The sequence below is a fragment of the Osmerus eperlanus genome, chromosome 2, assembly GCF_963692335.1.
Source record: "Osmerus eperlanus chromosome 2, fOsmEpe2.1, whole genome shotgun sequence".
Lineage (NCBI taxonomy): Eukaryota > Metazoa > Chordata > Actinopteri > Osmeriformes > Osmeridae > Osmerus > Osmerus eperlanus.
The window spans coordinates 6,571,191-6,591,200 of record NC_085019.1 but is presented as its reverse complement, the minus strand read 5'-3'; the positions used below and the strand labels follow the sequence as shown (position 1 = coordinate 6,591,200).

The following is a 20,010-nucleotide window of genomic DNA, read 5'->3' as shown; positions in this document are numbered from 1 at the left end:
CACGCCCATTCGCTGGCCTATGAACGCTACTGAGAGATGTAATCGGCCACTATGTCTATTTCTATTTTGTCTATGACACCACCCTATATATTACCTTATGTCAAGTTGAAATGTGTTTGGCTTCAGACTAAATGTGAAACATAAGCAGACTCAAATAACCAACAAATAGCATGGGTGTGGCGTTAGGTATTCCTACAGAATGGAGGTTAACACAAAGGGTCTGACTAGTTGATGTAATCTCGGTACTCTTTCAAAAACATGTATTTCTATTTTTAAAGGAGTAGTTTGGGGCGAAAAAACTTCAACCTCTAAGGCTTTCAACCCATCCCTCTACTGTCTCACCTTATAATTAACTAGTAATTGTGATGGATCTGTTGACAGGTGGCCATTTGTCTGACGGTGTGTATTCCAAATTGATCTGCTGACCTCCACAGCTCCACCACTCATTCACAGCTCCAGGGTGGAGGAAGGCTTGAGCTGATCTCTAAGGTAAAGAAGACCACCTACAGGCTCTGGGAGTCTTTGCGTTCGGGAGAAAGGAATGCGTCAATGGCTTGGTCGTTATCACAGGTCAAAAATCTGTCCTGCCCCATCTGCATACTGTACCTCACTCTAAATCTTTCAAAAGTGTTCAACGGCTTCTTAGTGATAGACGATTAAACACCTAATGATGTTCATATCTCTTTTCCAGATTACATACGATAAATAATTCGAAGAAGTCTCTCTGTTAGACAGTGATGAACTTCTTTCATGACAAGCACTTAGCTTTTATGTACCCCCCTCCCCCTCAGAGAAAGAGGAACACACATAACATTTCTCAGTGGACCCCTGTAATGTAATTAACAGCTTGACTGACTATATATCTAGAAGTGAATGTCCATCAGTCATATTTTACAGTCGTTTCCTGCTGCTGGCTGTGTTCCCAGTCAGATCCCCACATCCAGCCAGCTGATGGGTGAGCTGGGGCCTCGTGAGTTGGTTCTTAATGACAGCCTCAACTGCAGAGCTTTGTTCGAGTTTGGGCCGCGTTTACCGTCTGCCATCTTGTCGGACGCTGCTGATTTTCTTGTAGCTGTTGGTAGAGGGCAGGTATAGAAGCCTCCGGAACCAGAGGGGTCATCTTACTCATCCTCTGTCTCCCCTCGCTCTCTCTCTCTCTCTCTCTCTCTCTCTCTCTCTCTCTCTCTCTCTCTCTGTTCTTCCCCCTGCAAAAGATCAATGCATGTCACAGAAAGATTATCTCTAGGCAATGTATCTCCTTCCCACTCATCTTCTTAGTGTGCTTCATTAGGATCAGGCCGACTTCCAGCCTTACTCCTCTTCCCGGGGCGGCTGTGGCTCAGGGGGTAGAGAGGGTTGTCTGTTAATTGCAAGGTTGGCGGTTCGACCCCCGACTCCTCCCAGGCCATGTGCCGAAGTATCCTTGAGCAAGACTCTGAACCCCAAGTTGCTCCCGATGGGCAGGCCGGCGCCTTGCATGGTAGCTCGCTGCCGTCGGTATGTGTGAGTGAGAGTATGAATGGGTGAATGAGAGGCAAACATTGTAAAGCGCTTTGAGTGCCGCTAAGGTAGAAAAGCGCTATATAAATGCAGTCCATTTTACCATTCCCCACGTACCCCAGTTCTGTCTCTGTTATGGCTGGAAGAATGAGGTCACATTCTGCTCGCTCAGATCAAATGTCAGTCATTCTTGTGGCTTTGAGGGAGTCAGCTTTAAGGCAGTCAGCCGACTCTGAGGACTATGTGTAGTGTCTTCCCAGCCAATTTCTAGTTTGGATAGATACTACACATTCACAAAAAACATTAGAAAATAGAATAATTTATTTTTTGAATAGTACAGTACCATGGTCAGGTCTAGTATTAATTCTTCAGAATGTATACAATGATATCCACCACACGGTAAAAAGACAGGTGATCATTTGGACCTTGAAGACTGAAATCTGCCTCAAGTCTCTATTTAGCAATATCCCATAATACTATTTGAAAGTAAAAGTAAAACCATACCCTAAAGCGTAGTAAAACACATTCAACAATATGCAGAACAGTACAATTAAACGAAAGCAGGTAACAGACATATTCCTCCAGTCGCAGAATGACAGTGTCATATTTCATCCGTGTCATCTTGTGCACCTTCATCATAAACTTGCTTGGCTAGAGAGCTATTTATATGAGTTCATAGTGAGGTGTTTGACACACAACATCTCATACCGTTTCTTGGTAATACATATATCTACAAAGCAACTGCTGTCCGGTCCTGCATGCAGCTCTGATGCAGTGTAACCATGCCATGCTAAGGCAAAAGTGAGGGGATCACTTTGTGTTCAGAGTCGACAGGTTTGTTGCAGATCCTGTAAACCTGAATCTATTTGAGCTACGCCACACTATAGTTCTGTCCTTCATAGAAGACACAATGAAAAACATCAACCGTGAGACTGTGAATAGATCTGCTTGACACAACACCTGGAGGCTAGGGGGGGGGGGGGGGGATGCACATGACTTTACTAGTAGCCAATTACTCAGAGAGCTCAGAGGACCGCGATAAGTCGGCATAGCTAGCTAAAGCACGCCCGTGATAGTTTTCAGTAGCAGACATAGCCATGCCCATCTTACACAATGACAACACCGGAGCATACACTGATTGACTCACTCATTGTGACATTGTTGTCTTGTCACCCTGTCTTATGGTGTCTGTAAAACGAATGTGACTTATGACCACATTCCTCGCAAAGAGCACCGTGTCTGTTGCAACTGCTTGAGTATGGGCTGTCATATGCATCAAGTGGAGTGTTGATTTCATCCCCAAAACAGAAACAAAACAGCTGAAACCAAGGAGCAGAAATTGTGTTGGCGACGGTAGAGGAATCGACACACTCCCCATCCTGCTGCCACAATGCTTTGATGTGATTTACAACATTGCCATGAGTGGTGTTTTCGATTATTCTTTGTTGTTGCTTTTAGCTGATTGATACAATTATCTGTCGAAACAATAGCGAACAGAACAACACACACAGTATTACATACGCAGTTGCAACTAGGACTGGGGAAAGTGAGAATGTGGAAAGAAGCCACTGAAGCTGAAAGGTGCTCGTTTTTTTGACCTTGCCAGAGTTCCTTCTTCTCTCTTTAGCTTGTCCACGGTTCACAATTCGGTTCTTTTTGTTGCCAGTCTCTGTACACCAGAGTCCAATGGTCATTGTCCTCACACAGCAATGCTCACATCATAGGCTGCATTTACAATAAATACACGTCGTTTTAAAACGAGGAACTTCACTTCAGATCTCGGATCTGAACGGTCCCCCCGTTTCAAGCTTTTGTCGCAAATTGAAACAAAATGCGCCGAAGCAACACAAACGTTCCAAATGATTGTCTTTTTCTGAAAACACCTACACGTAGTCGCACGCCTTCAAGCACACACGCACACACACACGCACACACACACATCATTCACATGGGAGAAAAAATGCTTTCCAAGATGCCTGCAATTTCTTTCGGTCAATAGTATAGAAAAAAACAAACAAAAAAACAACCAATCGGGAATCAAACACGAGTAAACCACCAACGACAAAAAAGGAAAAGTCCGTCTCCAGGCTTGTTGTCATGGGTAGGAGAGCTGTGTGTCAAACAAAAGAGGAGAAGCCCGCGGTAGGCGCCTGAGAGGCACAGCCCAGGCTGCTGGGGGGCCTGTAGAGGGTGCTGTGCTGGCTGTTGGGTTCAGAGGACAGCAGCGATGGGGTGGGAGTCCGGCTGCCCTTGGGCCTGAACAGAGTGCCCTGGCCCTGGGGCTGGGGAGAGGGGGCCCCCTGGGGCAGCAGCGGGGGCAGGGGCGGCAAGGGAGGCAGGGGCGGAGGGTGTTGCCGGGGCTCCTGCTCGACCAGGGGCTCGGGCTGGGCGTATCCGTAGGCCGGAGGGCGGGAGACGCCCTTCTGCTGGCGACGCCACGAGTTGTAGTAGGTGGGGTCGCTGATGTAGTGGTTGACAAAGGAGTGGGTCTTCTGTCGGCCCGGATCCATCTCGTATTCGCTGTCGCTGCCCTGGTCACAGACCAAACATGGATGACGTTAGACACGCTTGCTCAACGGGTGCACCCTGGTTATGCAACCGTCCTTGTGGTCAAGGCTTTTGGGCACAAAAGTAGCAAAAATCTCTACACGACTATGAACCACTTTCACCACTCTAACTTTGAATCTAATCGGAGGGCATCGGTCTAAAGGCGTTAAGAACCTACAGAAGATCACCAAGTTCCCACTACAGGGAGACTACAGCCTAGAGTACAGGTAAGGGATTCAATCTCTACACACAGGTGATCACAGCAGCTCACCCTGAGCTCTGAGGAGCAGAGATCTGATATGAGAACACAAGCCTGTCCTGGAGGACAGACAGACAGACAGGCAGGCAGGCAGACAGGCAGACAGACAGGCAGACAGACAGGCAGACAGACAGTGTTGAAGGGTTAGATCGTTTTACTCGTTGCCTTTCTAACACATCCTCATTTGAATACTCCTAATTTGTCCTTTCTGTGTGAAGTATCACACATATACAGTACGTAAGCACACTATATCACCCTTTCAAACGTTACAAACTTACAATAAGAAATGAGAATAAGATAAGAAAAATAAGAAAAGTTCGAAAAATCGTTTGCGCGGCTGTGTTGGTGTAAGAGCCAGTGTGTGTACATGCAGCAGGCGTGTGTACTGTACTACAAGGCCGTGGGTAGACAGATGTCAGAGATTCAGCTGCTCCATTTATTTACACAAGTGGCAGGTAAACAGAGAGTCTATGCAGGGTAAAAGAATAACAGAGGTTTGTGGCTCCCGGGGGAACAGTGTTTATTCAAACGGGGTCGAACAATGTTTTGACTGTGCAGGTACCTGACAAATAGACAAGGGAGAGAGCCAATCCTGGGTGTGGAAGACAGATGTTCTTGTTAACAGAGTGGCTGTCCCACTGTCCGCTCCTCCCTCCCTCCTCCTCCCCCCCCCAGAATCTCTCCTCTCCTTCCTCCCCCTACCGCCCCTCCAGAATCTGTCTTCTCCTTTCCTTTCCTCCCCTCCTCTCCTCCAGAATCTCTCCTCCCTCCTCCCTCCCCCTCACCCCCTCTTGAATCTCTCTTCTCGTCTCCGTGTCCCCCCTCCACATTCTCTCTTCTCTTCTCTCCCCCATCCTCTACTCCCTCTGCCCTCTTACCCTCCAGATTCCCTCCTCTTCCTCTCCTCCTTCTGCCATTCTCTCTTTCCTCCCCCTTCCTCTGCCCTGTCAAGTGTCTCAAGTATTTGTAAAACACAGAAACATCCAGAACTCCTTATATCTAGAGGGGCCAAATGCCAGCAACCCATATTATCATGACATTTCCTGTTTGAGGAGGATTAATTAGGGGTGAGGAAATACAGTAACAGGAGAATAAGAGACATGAGAATGTCCTCGAGATATCCTTCCCATGGGATCACCCAACTCATGAAGCCCCAAAGCTGGAAGGAGATATGCTGCTCATTTCAATTTATGTCAACAGATGACATTCTAGTTAGGGGGTGACGCACTAGAAACATTTTCCTCGTTCATAATTAGGCGGAAACCTATTTCCTTTAGTGTAGAGGAAATATCCGGACACTCTTAAGGAGGAAGACAGTCCTGTTGCAATTATGAGAATTGGGACATACAGTATGTGTCACATTCAGTCTCTGACTAACACACATTCTCTATCTCTAATTGTTTTGGTTGAGCCTTCAACTTCGCTTTGCGGCTGTTGCATTGCGGACATGGGGGGTGGGGGGGGTTAGGAGGGAGTGGAAGCCCTACCTGAGAGTCTGATATCTCGGAGGGTTTTTCAGTGAGGCTGCTGCTCTCCGCTGGGATCAGGTCATTGTATTTGATGCTGACGTCCTCGTCAGAGTAGTGAAGGCTGCCAGGACTGGGCCTTGGGGGAGACCTGAGAGAGACAGAGAGGAAGAGAGAGAGAGAGAGAGAGAGAGAGAGAGAGAGAGAGAGAGAGAGAGAGAGAGAGAGAGAGCGAGAGAGAGAGAGAGAGAGAGAGAGAGAGAGGGAATGGAGAAAAGGAAGAGATGGAGAAATTAGAAAGAGAGAGAGAGAGAGAGAGAGAGAGAGAGCGAGAGAGAGAGAGAGAGATAGATAGAGAGACAGAGAAAGAGTGAGAGAGAGAGAGAGAGAAAGAGAAAGAGAGACATTCAAGGTCAAACTTAAGTCTGGGACAATACAGTTCTGTCGTACTTCTGCAAGGTCTTATCTAGCTTTGCGAAAATCAAACAAAGAGGCTGAAAAGCTTGGGTGTGCAAAGCTATTTATCTCCCTGAACCTTAAATGACACCCACTAACTTATAAGTGCTACTCAAATGTTTCCGAAGGCTTGGAACATTAGATCTGGTGGGCGTCCTGATCTCACAGAGCACATGCTCGTCACGTACTCCCTGATTAGGAGGATGATCTTAGAGATGGTGCAGACTAGACCTGACACTGGGTGAAAACACAAACAGACGGATTAGTCATGCATTGTGAGGAACCAATGATACAGAACATACAAGTCCATAATTGGCCCTATTCTTTGGCAGTCCCTGCCTCTGATCTTTGTGGAGATAGAAAGATGTCCATCAGGGTCGAAGGCAGGGGGTTCAGGTCCTTGCCCAATGCAGTATCACGGGGCACAAACACACGCACACACGCGCACGCACGCACACACACACACACACACACACACACACACACACACACACACACACACACACACACACACACACACACACACACACACACACACACAGGCTCCAGAGCATCTTCATGGAAGATCTCTCTCAGCTCATTACAGTTGCGAGGGCGCACACATCCAGATCTTGGACTGGCTTGCAAGGCGTACACAGAGGCCCAGCAAGGGATTTGTTGAACTTTTTTTTGTGCAGGTCAGGGAAAAGGACCTCTGCTTCTCTGGCCCTGGTTATAAAGCCCATGAAGGAAGCAGAAACAATCTGCGAGGGTAATTATTTTTCTCTTCCTGCTGTAATGATTCAGGGTTCGAGGTCCGTGGAGACTTCACTGCTGGGCAAAGGTCAGCCATGAGGCAGCTCAGCATGGGAGCCATGCTACAGCTGCTAACAGCACAGGAACATTATTATTTTTAGGACCAATGCTATTACCGTTATTATAGCATAGGGATTGTGCAATGGAAGGTTACATTTGTGAGGTATTGGTTGTTGAATGAAACAGAGGAATCGTTTGGAAAAGGTCACTGAGATGCTACTTGACGGAACTGAAGAACAGACAAAGACTAAGAAGATATCTAATGATGACAGTCAAAACCTTCGGCTTGCTAGGGACAGTCAAAACAAGCAGACAACTTTATTAACAAACACGATTTGGGGAGGCTTGCTGTCAGCCAAATATAAAGACTACACCACCGAGAGTGATAAGGGCAGGGCCTTTAGCAGACTCAACATGACAGTGACCATGAGAACACAACAAAGGAACATTGTTTCTGGGTGCAAGGGTGGTGGTGGTAGGAGGTGGTAAACTATCTGCTTAAAATTCAAAGGAGGCAAAGCAAAGCATGCGGATGGGGGCAGGGTGTGAGGGAAGGGGGGGGATTTTAATAGCCTCAATCAAATACCCCCCCCCCCCCCCCCCGCCAGCCCCCCCCCACCACAATCCCAACATGTTGCCAGTGGGCTTTAAATAATTGAGTAGCGCTGAATTCTGGCAGCCTCTCTTCCGTATCCATACCCCCCCCCCCCCTCCTCATTCTCTACTTGCTCGCTACAGGAGCCCCCCCAACCCCTCTCCCCCTACTCTCTCCAGTCAGCAGACCATTAGCGGAGCTGCAGCAGAGTGGAGCTCTTCAAAGGAAAGCAGGCAGCTCTGGTCCTTTTGATCCCCGGCTCAGGCCTCCCCGGCCAGGCAGAGACCCGTGCAGACTCCCCCGGAGCCCCTCAAGCCCCATCCACCGCATTCCGCCATAATAGGTGCCCCGCATCACCCACCCTCTCTGGTTTCCACCAGAGGAAGCAGACTCCCAACCCAGCCGCTCCATCTTTCCATCCCAGCACCTCCAGCCACGTGGCCGGCCGGCCAGCCAGACAGGCCTCCCCCCACCGCCCCACCACCCTCCCTCCCCCAGACACGTGACACCATCGGACCCAACTTGGGGGTCACTCACCCCTGCGCCAACAGGCCTAACAGGGCCGCCGCTATCTGTGTAACCCAGCGGCCAGGCGCTGCTTTGCTGTCAGAGTCCTGGTTTATGGAAAGGACCATGTTCTCAGACCGCCACTGAGGAGACCTTCTCTGCTGGACCACTCTGGGCTTTAGAGGCACTGTGGGGGGGGGGGGCTGAGTAGAGGATGAAGACAGTCGGTCCCGACTGAGAAGCAGTCTTTGTCTGAGTCGGGGACACACAAACAAAGGCCACATGCAGAAGCGGGTGAATGCTAAGGGAGCTGTATTGTGCTGTCCTCTTATATAAATTGTTATTTCACATGCCCATCGAATGCCAATGAGCAGAGCGGATGGAGGCTGCTCTCAGCAGCCGGACTTCTGCAGTCTCGGCATGTTCTCCAGTCCTGACAGACTGACGAGGAAGAAGAGGAGGAAACCAACGACAACGCATTAGGCATTCGAGCCTGTGCCCCGAGCGATGCAGCAATGAAGTCGATGGAAAAGCGGAACTTAAACGCGTCGCCTCGACCAGAGCACGCTGACAAACGCTCGGTATCGAAACACACATCAATACGGGTCCACTGCCAAACAAACGCACTGACACGGTGCTTCGGGAGGGTTGTTGGTACTTCCAGGGGAAGCCGACTAACCGTGTGTAGATGCCGTTCTTGCGGCAGAAGGAGTTTTTGACCGACAGTCGTCTGTTGTTGAGCTCCAGGGCGGGGAAGCGGCCCTCGTCCAGGCGCACCATCTCTCCGTGGGTGAGAGGCAGCGAGGTGCAGTTGGAATGGCTGCCTGCATGGGGATAGGAGGACACTGTGAGAAAGTTAGTCCAGCGGGCCCTTTCGGAGGCTCGCTGAGTCGCCGCGTAGGGCAATTCTAACTAGGAAACAATGTTTTAAGAGCTGTCTTTCACACGCGGGCACGTACAAACACAAACACGCACACATACACGCCTACACAGTCAGCCTGGAGGTGTGGTGTGATTTAGGGGGAGGCAGGGCAGGAGGTCCGGTGACCTCCGGTGACCTCCGGTGACCTCTACTCCCTCCAGGGTGGCTGGCGAGTGTGATCTCACCCGTGATGCCCCACAGGGCCTGCGGGCCAGCTCAGACCGCCACTAAAACAAACACGTCAGTAGCACACAGAGCCTGCGTGGCCACGGGTGACGGGGGGGGGGGGGGTGTACGGGGGAGGGGGGGTGCAGGGCTTGAGAGGCGCTCTTTGTGTCAAACACAAACACTGTCCCTGTCTCCCCGTGGCCCAGTCAAACCCTGTTTACTGACCCCTTGGACCCAGGACCCAAGAACCACACTGAATGCTGACCAAGCTTGACGAGGCAGTGGTGTGAAACTAAGGTGGGTTTGACCCCCCCCCTTCATTCCGTCTCTTAGTCAGTGTGAGGTCTAACGGGTGGGCTGATGGACACGATCAACCTGACCCCTGTCAAGTCTCCTCTCTGTGAGCTTGTCACGTCTGTTCGTGAAAAGGCCACCGGTGACCTTGGGTTAGGCCTTGTGTCCATCAACCCCCCCCCCCGGAATCAACACAAACCTTGTGAAGCCCATCGTTTCTGTCTCGAAAGGTCCTAAGTTCCTGACACGCTGCTTGTGACGCCACCTATGGTGCTCGACCAGTGATGTCACCTGTGGTGATTGAGCATTTTGGCAGACTAGCACGGCGGCACAGTGGAGCCGGGCGCATGACTCACGCTGCGTAGCTGGCGCAGAAGAGAGCTTTACAAATGATCACAGCTAGGCCATTCAGTTATTGATTGATTCCAATTATTTTTTGTGTTCTTTTTATGTTCTTTTTATGTTATTTTGTCTAACTCTTCAGTCTGTCAGCGGCTGATTTTTGCTCGTGTCTCATCTCTTTAAAACCTGCCAGAAAGGAGGCCAGAGAGCGCTATTTTGAGTAATAGCGGCGCCATTAGAGCAGTCACTTTGTAAACAGCTCTCAGACGGGCAATTACAGTACACAAGTCCAGGCAAATTGATCTGTATTTATCTTTGGAGTGATACAAGTTCTCAGCGAAAGTGTTGTGGGGCGGCAGAGTGGGTACTTGCTGAGTCAAGTCGCCGGGGGTCAGCGAGAGCGCTTGGACGCGTTGCCTACCTGAGTCGGCCTTCTTGGTGTACTTCTTACTCTGGCCACGGATGATGAGGATGAAGACCAGGAGGAGGATGAAGATGAGGCCCACCAGAGCGATCACCACCAGGAACCACCACTCCTCGTAGAACGGTGACACTTTCTGGGCTAAGGACAACAGACACGACACATGTCAATACTCAGACGTATGCACTGTACTGTGTAAAGCATCAACCGAGTGGGGTCCAGTGTTGAGTTGAGAGGGCATCACACCTGATATGGAGGGTGAGGGAACACTGGGGGAACCATAGCCATAGTCGTTGACCCCTATGACCCGGAAGTCGTAGGTGACCCCTTCTTTCAGCATGTCCAGGTTGAGCGTGTAGGATGTCACTTCCTTAGGAATGTCTTTGATCAGGATATCCCACAGGCCTTCGTCTATGGGATTCAAGAGGAAAAAAACACTTGGCGTTACTCCCTGGTGACCTAGGCGTGTGCTAGCTCTGGGCAGCTGTTGCCTGTCCCGCACCGTACTGACCGGAAGGCCGGGCCTCGATGACGTAGCGCGTGATGGGCGCGCGCCCGGGGTCACCGCTGGTCCAGTGGAGGGTGAGGGCCGTGCCGTAGCGAGAGATGAAGGGCTCTCCTGGTGGGCCTGGGGATCCTGGGGAGGAGAGGGCTGTGGTTCAGTCCCCCCCCAAAAGAAAGTCTAGTGAAGAGACTGGAAGAGATGATGAGAGCAGACCTACCTTCCCCTGGCCCAGTGGTGATGTTGGCCTCCACCTCAGGGCCGTAGGTCAGGGTCTTGGCCCGGATGCGGAAGTTGTAGGTGACCCCGTCAGCCAGGTCTTTGATCTTCATCCACAAGGGGGCGCTGCCCTTCACGTCGACTGTCACTATCTTGCTGACACCTGGAGCGTGAGGAGAGGAGTCTGGGCAGGAGAACACTAAGACTCTCAATCTACCTAACGTACGCACGTGGAAACACACAGACGAGCCACTCCTCGCTGAGAGGCAGCTGTAAACCCAATGAAGACCCCATGTTCTTGTGACTGTGGCCCTGCCGATTGAGAAGATCCGGACCCCCGCTATCTCCCGTGCATGGCTGACTGCTCGGGGTTCGTTTGCGGGCAGGCCAAGGACCACAGCAGCCTCCGCTGAGCCTCCCTCCTTTTCCCCCATTTACTTAAGAATCTTGTCAGCCCACCACACGCAACCGTCCATTTACCACTTCACCCTCTATGAGAAGAAACCCCAACAACACACATGGCATTCCTTCCTTCTGTTAGCCCATAGTTTGGGCTACAGGGCTTGGCCAGCTGTAACCGATTAGGCCTAGAGCGGATCTAAGTTAAGAGCTCATGACGGCTATCCTAGAAGGTGTAAATCATTCACTGGCTAAAAGCTATCACTTTACGCTATCGTTTCAAGACCCAGGGAACATTTCCAGGCCAGGTTTTTCTCACCATCCACCGGCGTGCAGGGCTCGTAGACTAGACGGTAGCCTTCGATGATGCCGTTATGCTGCTTGGGCTCTCCCCAGGAAAAGTTGACTGAGGTGGTGGTGAGCTCACTGAAGTGGATGAAGCTGGGAGCACTGGGAGCTGGGGGGGGGGGGGGGGGGTGGTGAGGATAGGTGAGGATGGTGGAGAGAAGAGAGAGGAGGGGAGACGAGACAAGAGGAGAACATTGGAAAAGAGAGGAGAGGAAAGGAGGAGACAAGACAGGAGAAGGCAAGAGAGAAGAGGCCTGGTTAGAACATATCCTGTGTCTATTTAACCCTCATGGACTTGATGTGACTAGTGCCAACCAATACATTACATGAACAATAAGTTGTAAACAATCACCCCATAGCCTCTATTAAGTGCTATGAGAACTCTGCTGGCCGAAACAACCCAGGCTAAGCTTAGTGTAAGGATTTAGTAACAATTCTGCATAAAATTCACAAAAGCTTATGTTGGCTGTTTTCCCAGTGCTCTGTGGTGCAGAGAGCAAGAATTCCTGCCAGCGTTCTTCTCAGCACTTTGTCCGCTCTGCAATGTCAGAGGCTTCAATAGGGCGGAAAAGACCAGAAGAATTTATTCTGTAAACGATTTCACTGCAGCGACCACCGTAGAGCGGAGATGAAGATGACTGTGAACACAGGCTCCTTTGTGTAGCCGGGCCAAAACCCAATCCACATGTGTCCCCCTCACTCCGCAGGCCCCTCCTCCGTACTGTCATCAAGGCCCCGCCCCTCGCGGCGCCCCCCGTAGGACGTATTAAGCAGACACCCTCCCCCAGCCTCTTCTGGACAGTTTTCATACCGTGCTTCCAAACATGGCCCCACACGTGTCCGACTTCCTGAGAGCTGGGGAACATTCTCGGTCATACTGAGAGAGTCTGTATTTGTTGTGTGTCCCTTCGGTGGAACACCCGTGACAGCAAGATGAAAGCCCTCATCCCAGCAAGCCCCTCGCTTCTCCTGAAGCTTTTGGGACTGAAGTGGCACTGGCCTTGGGATGGTGCTTGACACCACTGCAGAGCTTGGTCGAACTGGACAGGGTGAGAGAGGAAAGCAACAGTAGAGAGAGAGAGAGAGAGAGAGAGAGAGAGAGAGAGAGAGACCTTGCTTGGTGAGAGCCAAGCAAGGGAGAGAGAGTGAGAGGGGGAGAGAGTGCTTGAAAGAGAGAGTGAGAGGGGGAGAGAGTGCTTGAGAGAGAGTGAGTGAGTGAGAGAGATAGAGTGCATGAGAGAGAGAGAGAGAGAGAGAGAGAGAGAGAGAGAGAGAGAGAGAGAGAGAGAGAGAGAGAGAGAGAGGATAGAGTCTGCAGAGGTCCTGCAGTAGCAGATGGACTGCAGTGCCTCAGTGACTCAGCCCGGCCCTGGCACTCAGCCCTACTGTACTGCAGAGCGTCCGCCTGCCACCCAGACCCACCTGCTTGCTGAGTGCGCCCCCTGGTGGGCGGGGAGCGGGGGCTGTCTCCGGCTGCGTTGAAGGCCGCCACGCTGATCAGGTAGGTGGTGTAGCCTGTCAGGTTCTTCAGCTTGGCCCCCAGCTCGGGCAGGAAGAGGGTGCGTAAGCGTTCCGTGTCGTTCTGCATCTGGAACTCCCAGAAGTAGATCTACGGAGCAGGAACACGAGATGCATGAGCCTTCGTAGCCAGTGAGATGCTTCAAGGGCAATTGCCATTTGCAGTACAACAGTGGTACAACAGTGGTTGTTCAATGTGGGTCTCCTAGTTGGAGTCCGTATGGGGGGACTCGCCTTGTACCCCTGGATGTCCCCGTTCTGTGAGCCGAGAGGAGGCGGGTCCCATGTCAAATCCAGCTGGGTGGCGGTTGAGGATTTGATGACCACGTTTTGGGGCGGGGCCGTCGGGACTGGGAAAACACAGGACAGGGTATCCTGCGATGCTTTTAAGATTCAAGAGTATGAACGAGTATGCCACAACGGCGTGTGATGGGATGTCAAAAACCAGCCGACGCTCACCTGCCTCCCCCACAAACACTTCCTGTGGCGTGCTGGTGGGCCCCTCCCCCACGGCGTTGTACACACTCAGGCGGATCTCGTAGCGCTTGTGTTTACTCAGATCTGCGAGGAAAAGCGAGCACAACCCTGACCCCTCGAATCAAGGAGACACACAGCGGGACAGCAGCCAGGGGCAAGGCAGCAGCACAGGACAGGGATAAGCCGAAGGAGAAAGATGCTGGGGTCAGAGGGCGGCGGGGGGGGGGGGGGGGGGGTGCACAAGGACAGCGTGCGGTCAGACAAGGAACGAGGGCCAGGAACGGGAAGGGTGGAGGGAGAAGGCAAGGGTAGCTGTTGGACGGGGCGAAGACATCAGAGACGACAGCACGCGGAAAGACGGAGCAGGGGGAAGGAGAAGGCCGTAAACACACAGATGCAGATGGCAGGCTCGAGGAGCGCGTGACACGCTCGGGACACACAGATGGTCACGTCGACGGGGAGAGAAATGGAGAGAAGAAGAGGGAGGGAGGGGAGAAGGCGTCGAGTACGTACTGTCCAGCTCGTACTGGGTGAGTGAGGACTCGCTCAGGTTCCTCACATTGTATGGGGCTGGGCACGCGGGGGTTAGAGGGAGGGGGGATAGAGAGAGGAAGGAGGAGAGGAGGGGAGAGAGTGGATAGGAAAGGGTAAAAGAAGAGAGGAGAGAGGATGAGAGGCGAAATGCAGAAATGATTAGCATCTCCACACTTGGTTTGTATGCCATAGAACCATTCAATTCTTATTTCCACCTAAGGCCCAGAGCTACGAAAACCAGACAACAACCATAATCGCAAACAGGGTCAAACGGAATGGATTTAAGGACGCCAAACTCACCGGTGAGCTCCGCCCAGTTGGCGGAGGGGCTGTTGACGGTACGGACGGTGAAACTGCGGAGCCGGTCGTAGAGTAACTCCCGGTACCTGACCCTGAACCCCAGCAGTACCCCGTTAATCTGGTCCTCGGCAGGTGGCTGCAGGAACAGATGTCACATCATCACCTGAACACACAGCCACACCTACAAACACGCCGGCAGCGATGCCTTCTCAGCGGTAATACGTTCTCTCTTTCACCAACCCCCCCGTGAAAGATTTGCAATTGCATGCAGTGGATGCCTCGATGCCTACCTGCCAGCGAACCAGCACTGATGTGGTGGTATGTGGTGTTACTGACAGGATGGTAGGGGCTTTGTCTGGGGCTGAGAGAGAGAGGTGGGGGGGAGGGGGGAGAGAGAGACAGAGACAGAGAGAGAGAGAGAGAGAGAGAGAGAGAGAGAGAGAGAGAGAGAGAGAGAGAGAGAGAGAGAGAGAGAGAGAGAGAGAGAGAGAGAGAAGTCAGTCAACAAATAAACAGCAGGCTAGAGCTGGACAATCTCAGCAGAGGTAAACTAGAGAACAGCCGGTCGATACACACATAAACACTGTCTCTGTTGACTCAACAATACTATAGTCTTTTTGCTTGCCTGGCCTGAACCATCAGCTTATTATCACCAATGCATAAACATGATAGCAGTCAACAGCAAGCCGTGAGCCTTACCGTCCTGTAAAGTGGTGATGGCCTCACTCTCCTCGCTGTACTCACTGTCCCCGATATCATTGGTGGCCTTCACCCTGAACTGGTAGGAAGTGAAGGGTTTGAGCCTATCAGGAGAGGAGGAGGAGCAGTCAGTCAGACAGTCTCTCTCTCTCTCTCTCTCTCTCTCTCTCTCTCTCTCTCTCTCTCTCTCTCTCTCTCTCTCTCTCTCTCTCTCTCTCTCTCTCTCACCTGTCCACAATGTAGGAGCTGGCCTCGTGGTTGACCGAGGCAGAGTGGACAGTCCAGTTGCTGTCGGGCAGCTCTCGGTACTGCACTGTGTAGTAGCGGACCGGCGAGAGCCCGTCGCTGCCCGGTTCCCATGACAACAGCACGCTGCGGGCCTGGACATCCTCCTGAGGCACCATGGGACGGCTGGTGGGCTGGGGCCTCGCTGGGGAGGCGTGGGGAAGGGGGAAGACACAGTCACACACATATGTACACTAACAGGAACCACATGCGGTCGGTCCGTAGTTCCAAACGATACCGCGTTCGCGTTCTCTTTGTGTTCACCTCTCTTCTCGGTCGTGACCACCAGCGCCTCGGACGCCTCTCCCCAGCCTTTGCGCGTCTGTGCAGTGAGGCGGAACACGTAAACCAGCTCTGGTTTCAGTCCGGACGCCGTATACTGTCGCGCGCTGGGACTCAGCACGTCCACGGTGGCCGCGTTGCTGTTGGACGAGTTCCGTCTGTACGTGATCTGATAGGCTGGGAGAGAGAAGCGCCCAAACGCGTCTTTAACTCACGCTTCTTTTTCTTACGACGACAACCGTTCCGTAATATGAAAATAGAGGTGCACGGAGGGGTGGCGTTTGGTGGAGGGGGGCTGCGCAGATCTCTCACCCAGGATGATGCCGTTGGGCTGGGCAGGGGGCTGCCAGATGAGCCTGACAGAGGAGGTCCTGACCTCAGGAAACAGGATGCCCACAGGAGGCCCGGGCACTATGGGAGATCGATATGTCAGACAGCAATACATTATGAATCCCATTATCATTCTGCACTAGGTGTGCGGGTGTGCTCGTGTAGGGGTGTGTGTGTGAGTGTGTATGTGTGCGTGTGCGTGTGCCTATATATGCTTGTGTGTGTGCTCATGAATATAGGACAGTGTGCGTGACGGTGTGTGTGCGTGTGTGTTTGGGTGTGTGTCCATGGTTACCATCGTCCAGGGTCCTCTCCAGGATGGAGGGGGAGCTGGTTCTGCCATCGCCGATGCGTGTGAAGGCTAGCACCTGAATCTCATAGAGGACGTACTTCCCCAGGGCGCTTAGCTGGACACTGTGACTGGTGTTCCCCTCCACCTCCCAGAACTGGGGGGCCTTGTCCGAGTCCTTCTCCTTATACACCACCTGAGAGGTCGGGAGGAGGGGAGGGGGGGGGGAGCAGGGAGGAAGGGGGGAGGGAAGGGTAGGATGGATGGATGGGAGCCATCCAGCATGTTACAAAACAGTCACTGCGACTAGAGAGCTGCAGTGTGTATCACGTGAGGTCGTTGTGCTGGGAAGGAAGGAGTAGTCAGCTGTTCACCAGACCTTGTAGCCCAGGATGAGGCCGTTGCGATCGGCCTCAGGGACCTCCCCCCAGCGGACCAGGATGCTGCTGGACGTGGTGGCGAAGGCCGACACATTGGTGGGACCACAGGATGGCACTGCCACAGGGAGTCGGGGTCAAAGGTCGAAACAGTCCTGTGGATTTGTAGTCTGTGTCTGCGGTTGCGTGTGCACTCTGGGTGTCTGTGCGCGTGCGTGTCTCCAGCCTCACCAGACTCCCTGGTCCTGCCGTGGACGGCTGTGCTCCAGGGCCCAGAGCCGATGCCGTTGAGGGCCTGGATGCGGACCTCGTACTCGGTCCACTCCTCCAGGTCCTCGATGGTGAACTCCCTCTCCAGGCGGTCCGTGATGACATGGGACAGAACGCCTCCCTTGGAGCCAGCTTTGAAGTATTGGATCCGGTAGCCCACCAGCTCAGGGTTCCCATTGTACTTCCACTCCGGAAGAGGCTACAGAAACCACAGGGGTCGGTCATGTTAGATGCTAATAAGAATAAGAATAATAATAATGTGCTCATTTAGCAGAGCCTTTTATCCAAAGAGACATACAAGGGGGGATTTGAACCCGCAACCTTTGGATCTGCTCTACCGCTGAGCTGTTACACCCCCTCCCTCGTGAGCGACATGTGGAAGGAGAGTCGGGGATGGGAACCCACCATCCATCTGAGCCACAGGCTGGTCTCACTAGCCGTGCGCAGGGTCATGTTGGCAGGGGCGATGTCAGGCGGGGCCTGCAGGCTCTGGATCTTTCTGGAAGGCTGGCTGGGGGGACTGGTCCCGACGATGTTCACCTGGCGCATACGGAACCTGGGGAACATGCGTGTGGATCATTGATTAATTGCTGATAATAACTATATGAAATTAAAGACATAGAGTTAAATTAGGTAGTTCTACATTAAATGTTGACCCAAATGTCCGTTTTAAGTGTGTGTACCTGTAGAAGGTGTATGGGTTCAGCTCCATGACCTCCAGGGACCTGGAGTCAGGCTCGTTGGTCAGTTGGTGGACAGTCACCCACTCCTCATTGTCTCCTATAATCCCAACCTGAGACCCAGAACAGACGGGATTAACGGCACACCCCACACACCTGGATGCAATGCGCTGTGGTAGTCTGCGTGCGTGTGCGTCTGACCTGGGCCTCCACCTGCCAGCGGGAGATGGACGTCTTGCCGTCGTAGCCGGGCTTGAACTGCAGCGTCACCGTGCGAGGGCCGATGTTGGAGATGGCGATGTTGGTGGGTGGCCCTGGCATCTCTGAGAGAGAGAGAGAGAGAGAGAGAGAGAGAGAGAGAGAGAGAGAGAGAGAGAGAGAGAGAGAGAGAGAGAGATGAGAGCGAGCGAGAGACAGAGAGAAAGAGAGAGAGAGATGAGAGAGAGAGAGAGAGAGAAAGAGAGAGAGATGAGAGAGAGCGAGAGACAGGGACAGAGAGAGAAATGAGAGAGAGCAAGAGAGAGACAGAGAGAGAGAGAGAGAGAGAGAGAAAGAGAGAGCCAGGAAGAAAGAGAAATATTGTAAGTATCAGGACATTAAGAGAGCTAAAAGCGTACAGTCAGAGTCAGTACATTACAGTAAACTGAGAGCATCCTGCCTAGGAGACAACCTCCGGTGAGATAATCATGACATGAACTGTGGAGCTGCGGGTTAGATAAGACAGGTGGTCAGACCTCCACAGGAGAAGACATCGAACCACAGGGCTTTGCGGAGGATGATACCAGGGAAGGACGACTAACCCGGGGGCACCCCAGAGGAGATGGTGGAGGAGGACAGCTGGCCCTGGCCCTTGGAGGTCATGCCTCCCACCTGGATGGTGTAAGTGGTGAGGGCAGTGAGGCCCGTGACCCGGTACTCCTGGGTGAGGTTGGGCAGGTAGTGGGTGACCCGCGTGTTCGTCCGGTTAAACTCCTCCCACGAGATACGGTATCCTGTACGATAAGGAAGAGGGGGGGGGGAGGGGGTCATTCGGGAAGAAGGGCGAGACGCGGAGGACGCAGGCGGAACGGGGTCGTGGGGAGCGGAGGAGAAGCTCACCCGTGAGGACGCCGTTCTTCTCGTGAGGGTCTCTCCAGCTGACCTTCAGGGACGTGTCCAGGATCTCCGTGAAGCTCAGGTGGCCCACAGCACCGGGCTCTGAACACACACACACACAAACACAGGCCAGTCAATACACAGAGAGTAGATGGCATTGCTGAGTCCCGACAGTAGCACCGCTCGGCCCCTGCGTTTCACTGTCCTCGGCCGTGCGAGCTCCGCTTTGACGGGCGAGCGAGCGGGAGCCTCTTACTGTCTTCGTGAGTGCGCGTTCTCTGCGGCGGACTGCGAGGGCCGTCCCCGGGCGTGGTGAAGCACAGCACGGACGTCAGGTACTCGGTGAACTTCCCCAGCCCCGTCACGTAGCCCACGTGGACGCTGTCCTGGAAGTTGGGCCGCACCGTCACCACGGCGACCTCCTCCTCGCGATCGGGTTCCCATGCCAGCAGCTGGAAAGGGGAGAGAACGTTGGAGGAGACGATAAGGACAAAGGCCAGGACAGATTTATATGTCGCATGACCGGTGTACTAAGACAATTCGACTCTAATTAGATGCAGGTCGGACCGCGGACACTAGAGGGCAGTGTCCGCAGCTCGGCTCTACCTTGTATCCCTGGTTGATGCCGTTGATGAATTGGGGACTGGGGGCGCTCCACGTGTAACGCACCGTGGTGGAATTGACGGCCTCCACCTGCACGTTACCTGGTGGAACAGTGGGCACTGGAGAGAGAGAGAGAGAGAGAGAGAGAGAGAGAGAGAGAGAGAGAGAGAGAGAGAGAGAGAGTTTAAATACATGCTGCAGGGTGTGTGTGTGAAACGGACGTCATGAAAAAAACATAACATAACGAGAAGACTCGAGACATAAAATCTGGATACCTTGACCTGCTTTGAATGTCACACGCAAAAATATGCATCTCACAGACGAATACAGATTCCTAGCTGCCCAGCGGGCTCTGGGGCTGTGTGCTCCATGCAGAGTGATGTGTGTGTGTGGGGGGGTGGCCTCTCACCTCCCTGCAGGGTCCACTCGGTGACCTTGTGGCTGTAGGTGCCCCTCCCGGCACCGTTGTAGGCCGCTACCTCGATCTCGTAGTTGGTCCAGATGATGAGCTCCTCCAGGAGGAGGTTGGTC

The 20,010-nt window shown here is 52.7% G+C and overlaps 1 protein-coding gene across 1 annotated transcript in view; it reads right to left on the bottom strand.

The window, feature by feature from the left end:
- Window positions 1-1,803: 1,803 nt before the first annotated feature.
- Window positions 1,804-20,010, bottom strand: part of LOC134034280 (protein sidekick-2-like) — a 23,658-nt gene continuing 5,451 nt past the window's right edge. The window contains exons 2-30 of the mRNA XM_062478714.1: window positions 19,889-20,009; window positions 19,483-19,598; window positions 19,133-19,328; window positions 18,880-18,978; window positions 18,582-18,773; window positions 17,983-18,104; window positions 17,785-17,894; window positions 17,507-17,657; window positions 17,063-17,300; window positions 16,834-16,949; window positions 16,461-16,650; window positions 16,148-16,246; window positions 15,818-16,012; window positions 15,497-15,698; window positions 15,269-15,372; window positions 14,860-14,930; window positions 14,570-14,705; window positions 14,249-14,305; window positions 13,718-13,819; window positions 13,493-13,608; window positions 13,163-13,349; window positions 11,712-11,849; window positions 10,995-11,156; window positions 10,784-10,909; window positions 10,519-10,683; window positions 10,273-10,413; window positions 8,805-8,949; window positions 5,794-5,923; window positions 1,804-4,031 (exon numbers count right to left, since the gene is read on the bottom strand). Coding sequence (XP_062334698.1) covers window positions 3,618-4,031; window positions 5,794-5,923; window positions 8,805-8,949; window positions 10,273-10,413; window positions 10,519-10,683; window positions 10,784-10,909; window positions 10,995-11,156; window positions 11,712-11,849; window positions 13,163-13,349; window positions 13,493-13,608; window positions 13,718-13,819; window positions 14,249-14,305; window positions 14,570-14,705; window positions 14,860-14,930; window positions 15,269-15,372; window positions 15,497-15,698; window positions 15,818-16,012; window positions 16,148-16,246; window positions 16,461-16,650; window positions 16,834-16,949; window positions 17,063-17,300; window positions 17,507-17,657; window positions 17,785-17,894; window positions 17,983-18,104; window positions 18,582-18,773; window positions 18,880-18,978; window positions 19,133-19,328; window positions 19,483-19,598; window positions 19,889-20,009 — 4,341 coding nt within the window. The 3' untranslated portion in view covers window positions 1,804-3,617. The remainder of the gene's footprint in view (window positions 4,032-5,793; window positions 5,924-8,804; window positions 8,950-10,272; window positions 10,414-10,518; window positions 10,684-10,783; window positions 10,910-10,994; window positions 11,157-11,711; window positions 11,850-13,162; window positions 13,350-13,492; window positions 13,609-13,717; window positions 13,820-14,248; window positions 14,306-14,569; window positions 14,706-14,859; window positions 14,931-15,268; window positions 15,373-15,496; window positions 15,699-15,817; window positions 16,013-16,147; window positions 16,247-16,460; window positions 16,651-16,833; window positions 16,950-17,062; window positions 17,301-17,506; window positions 17,658-17,784; window positions 17,895-17,982; window positions 18,105-18,581; window positions 18,774-18,879; window positions 18,979-19,132; window positions 19,329-19,482; window positions 19,599-19,888; window position 20,010) is intronic.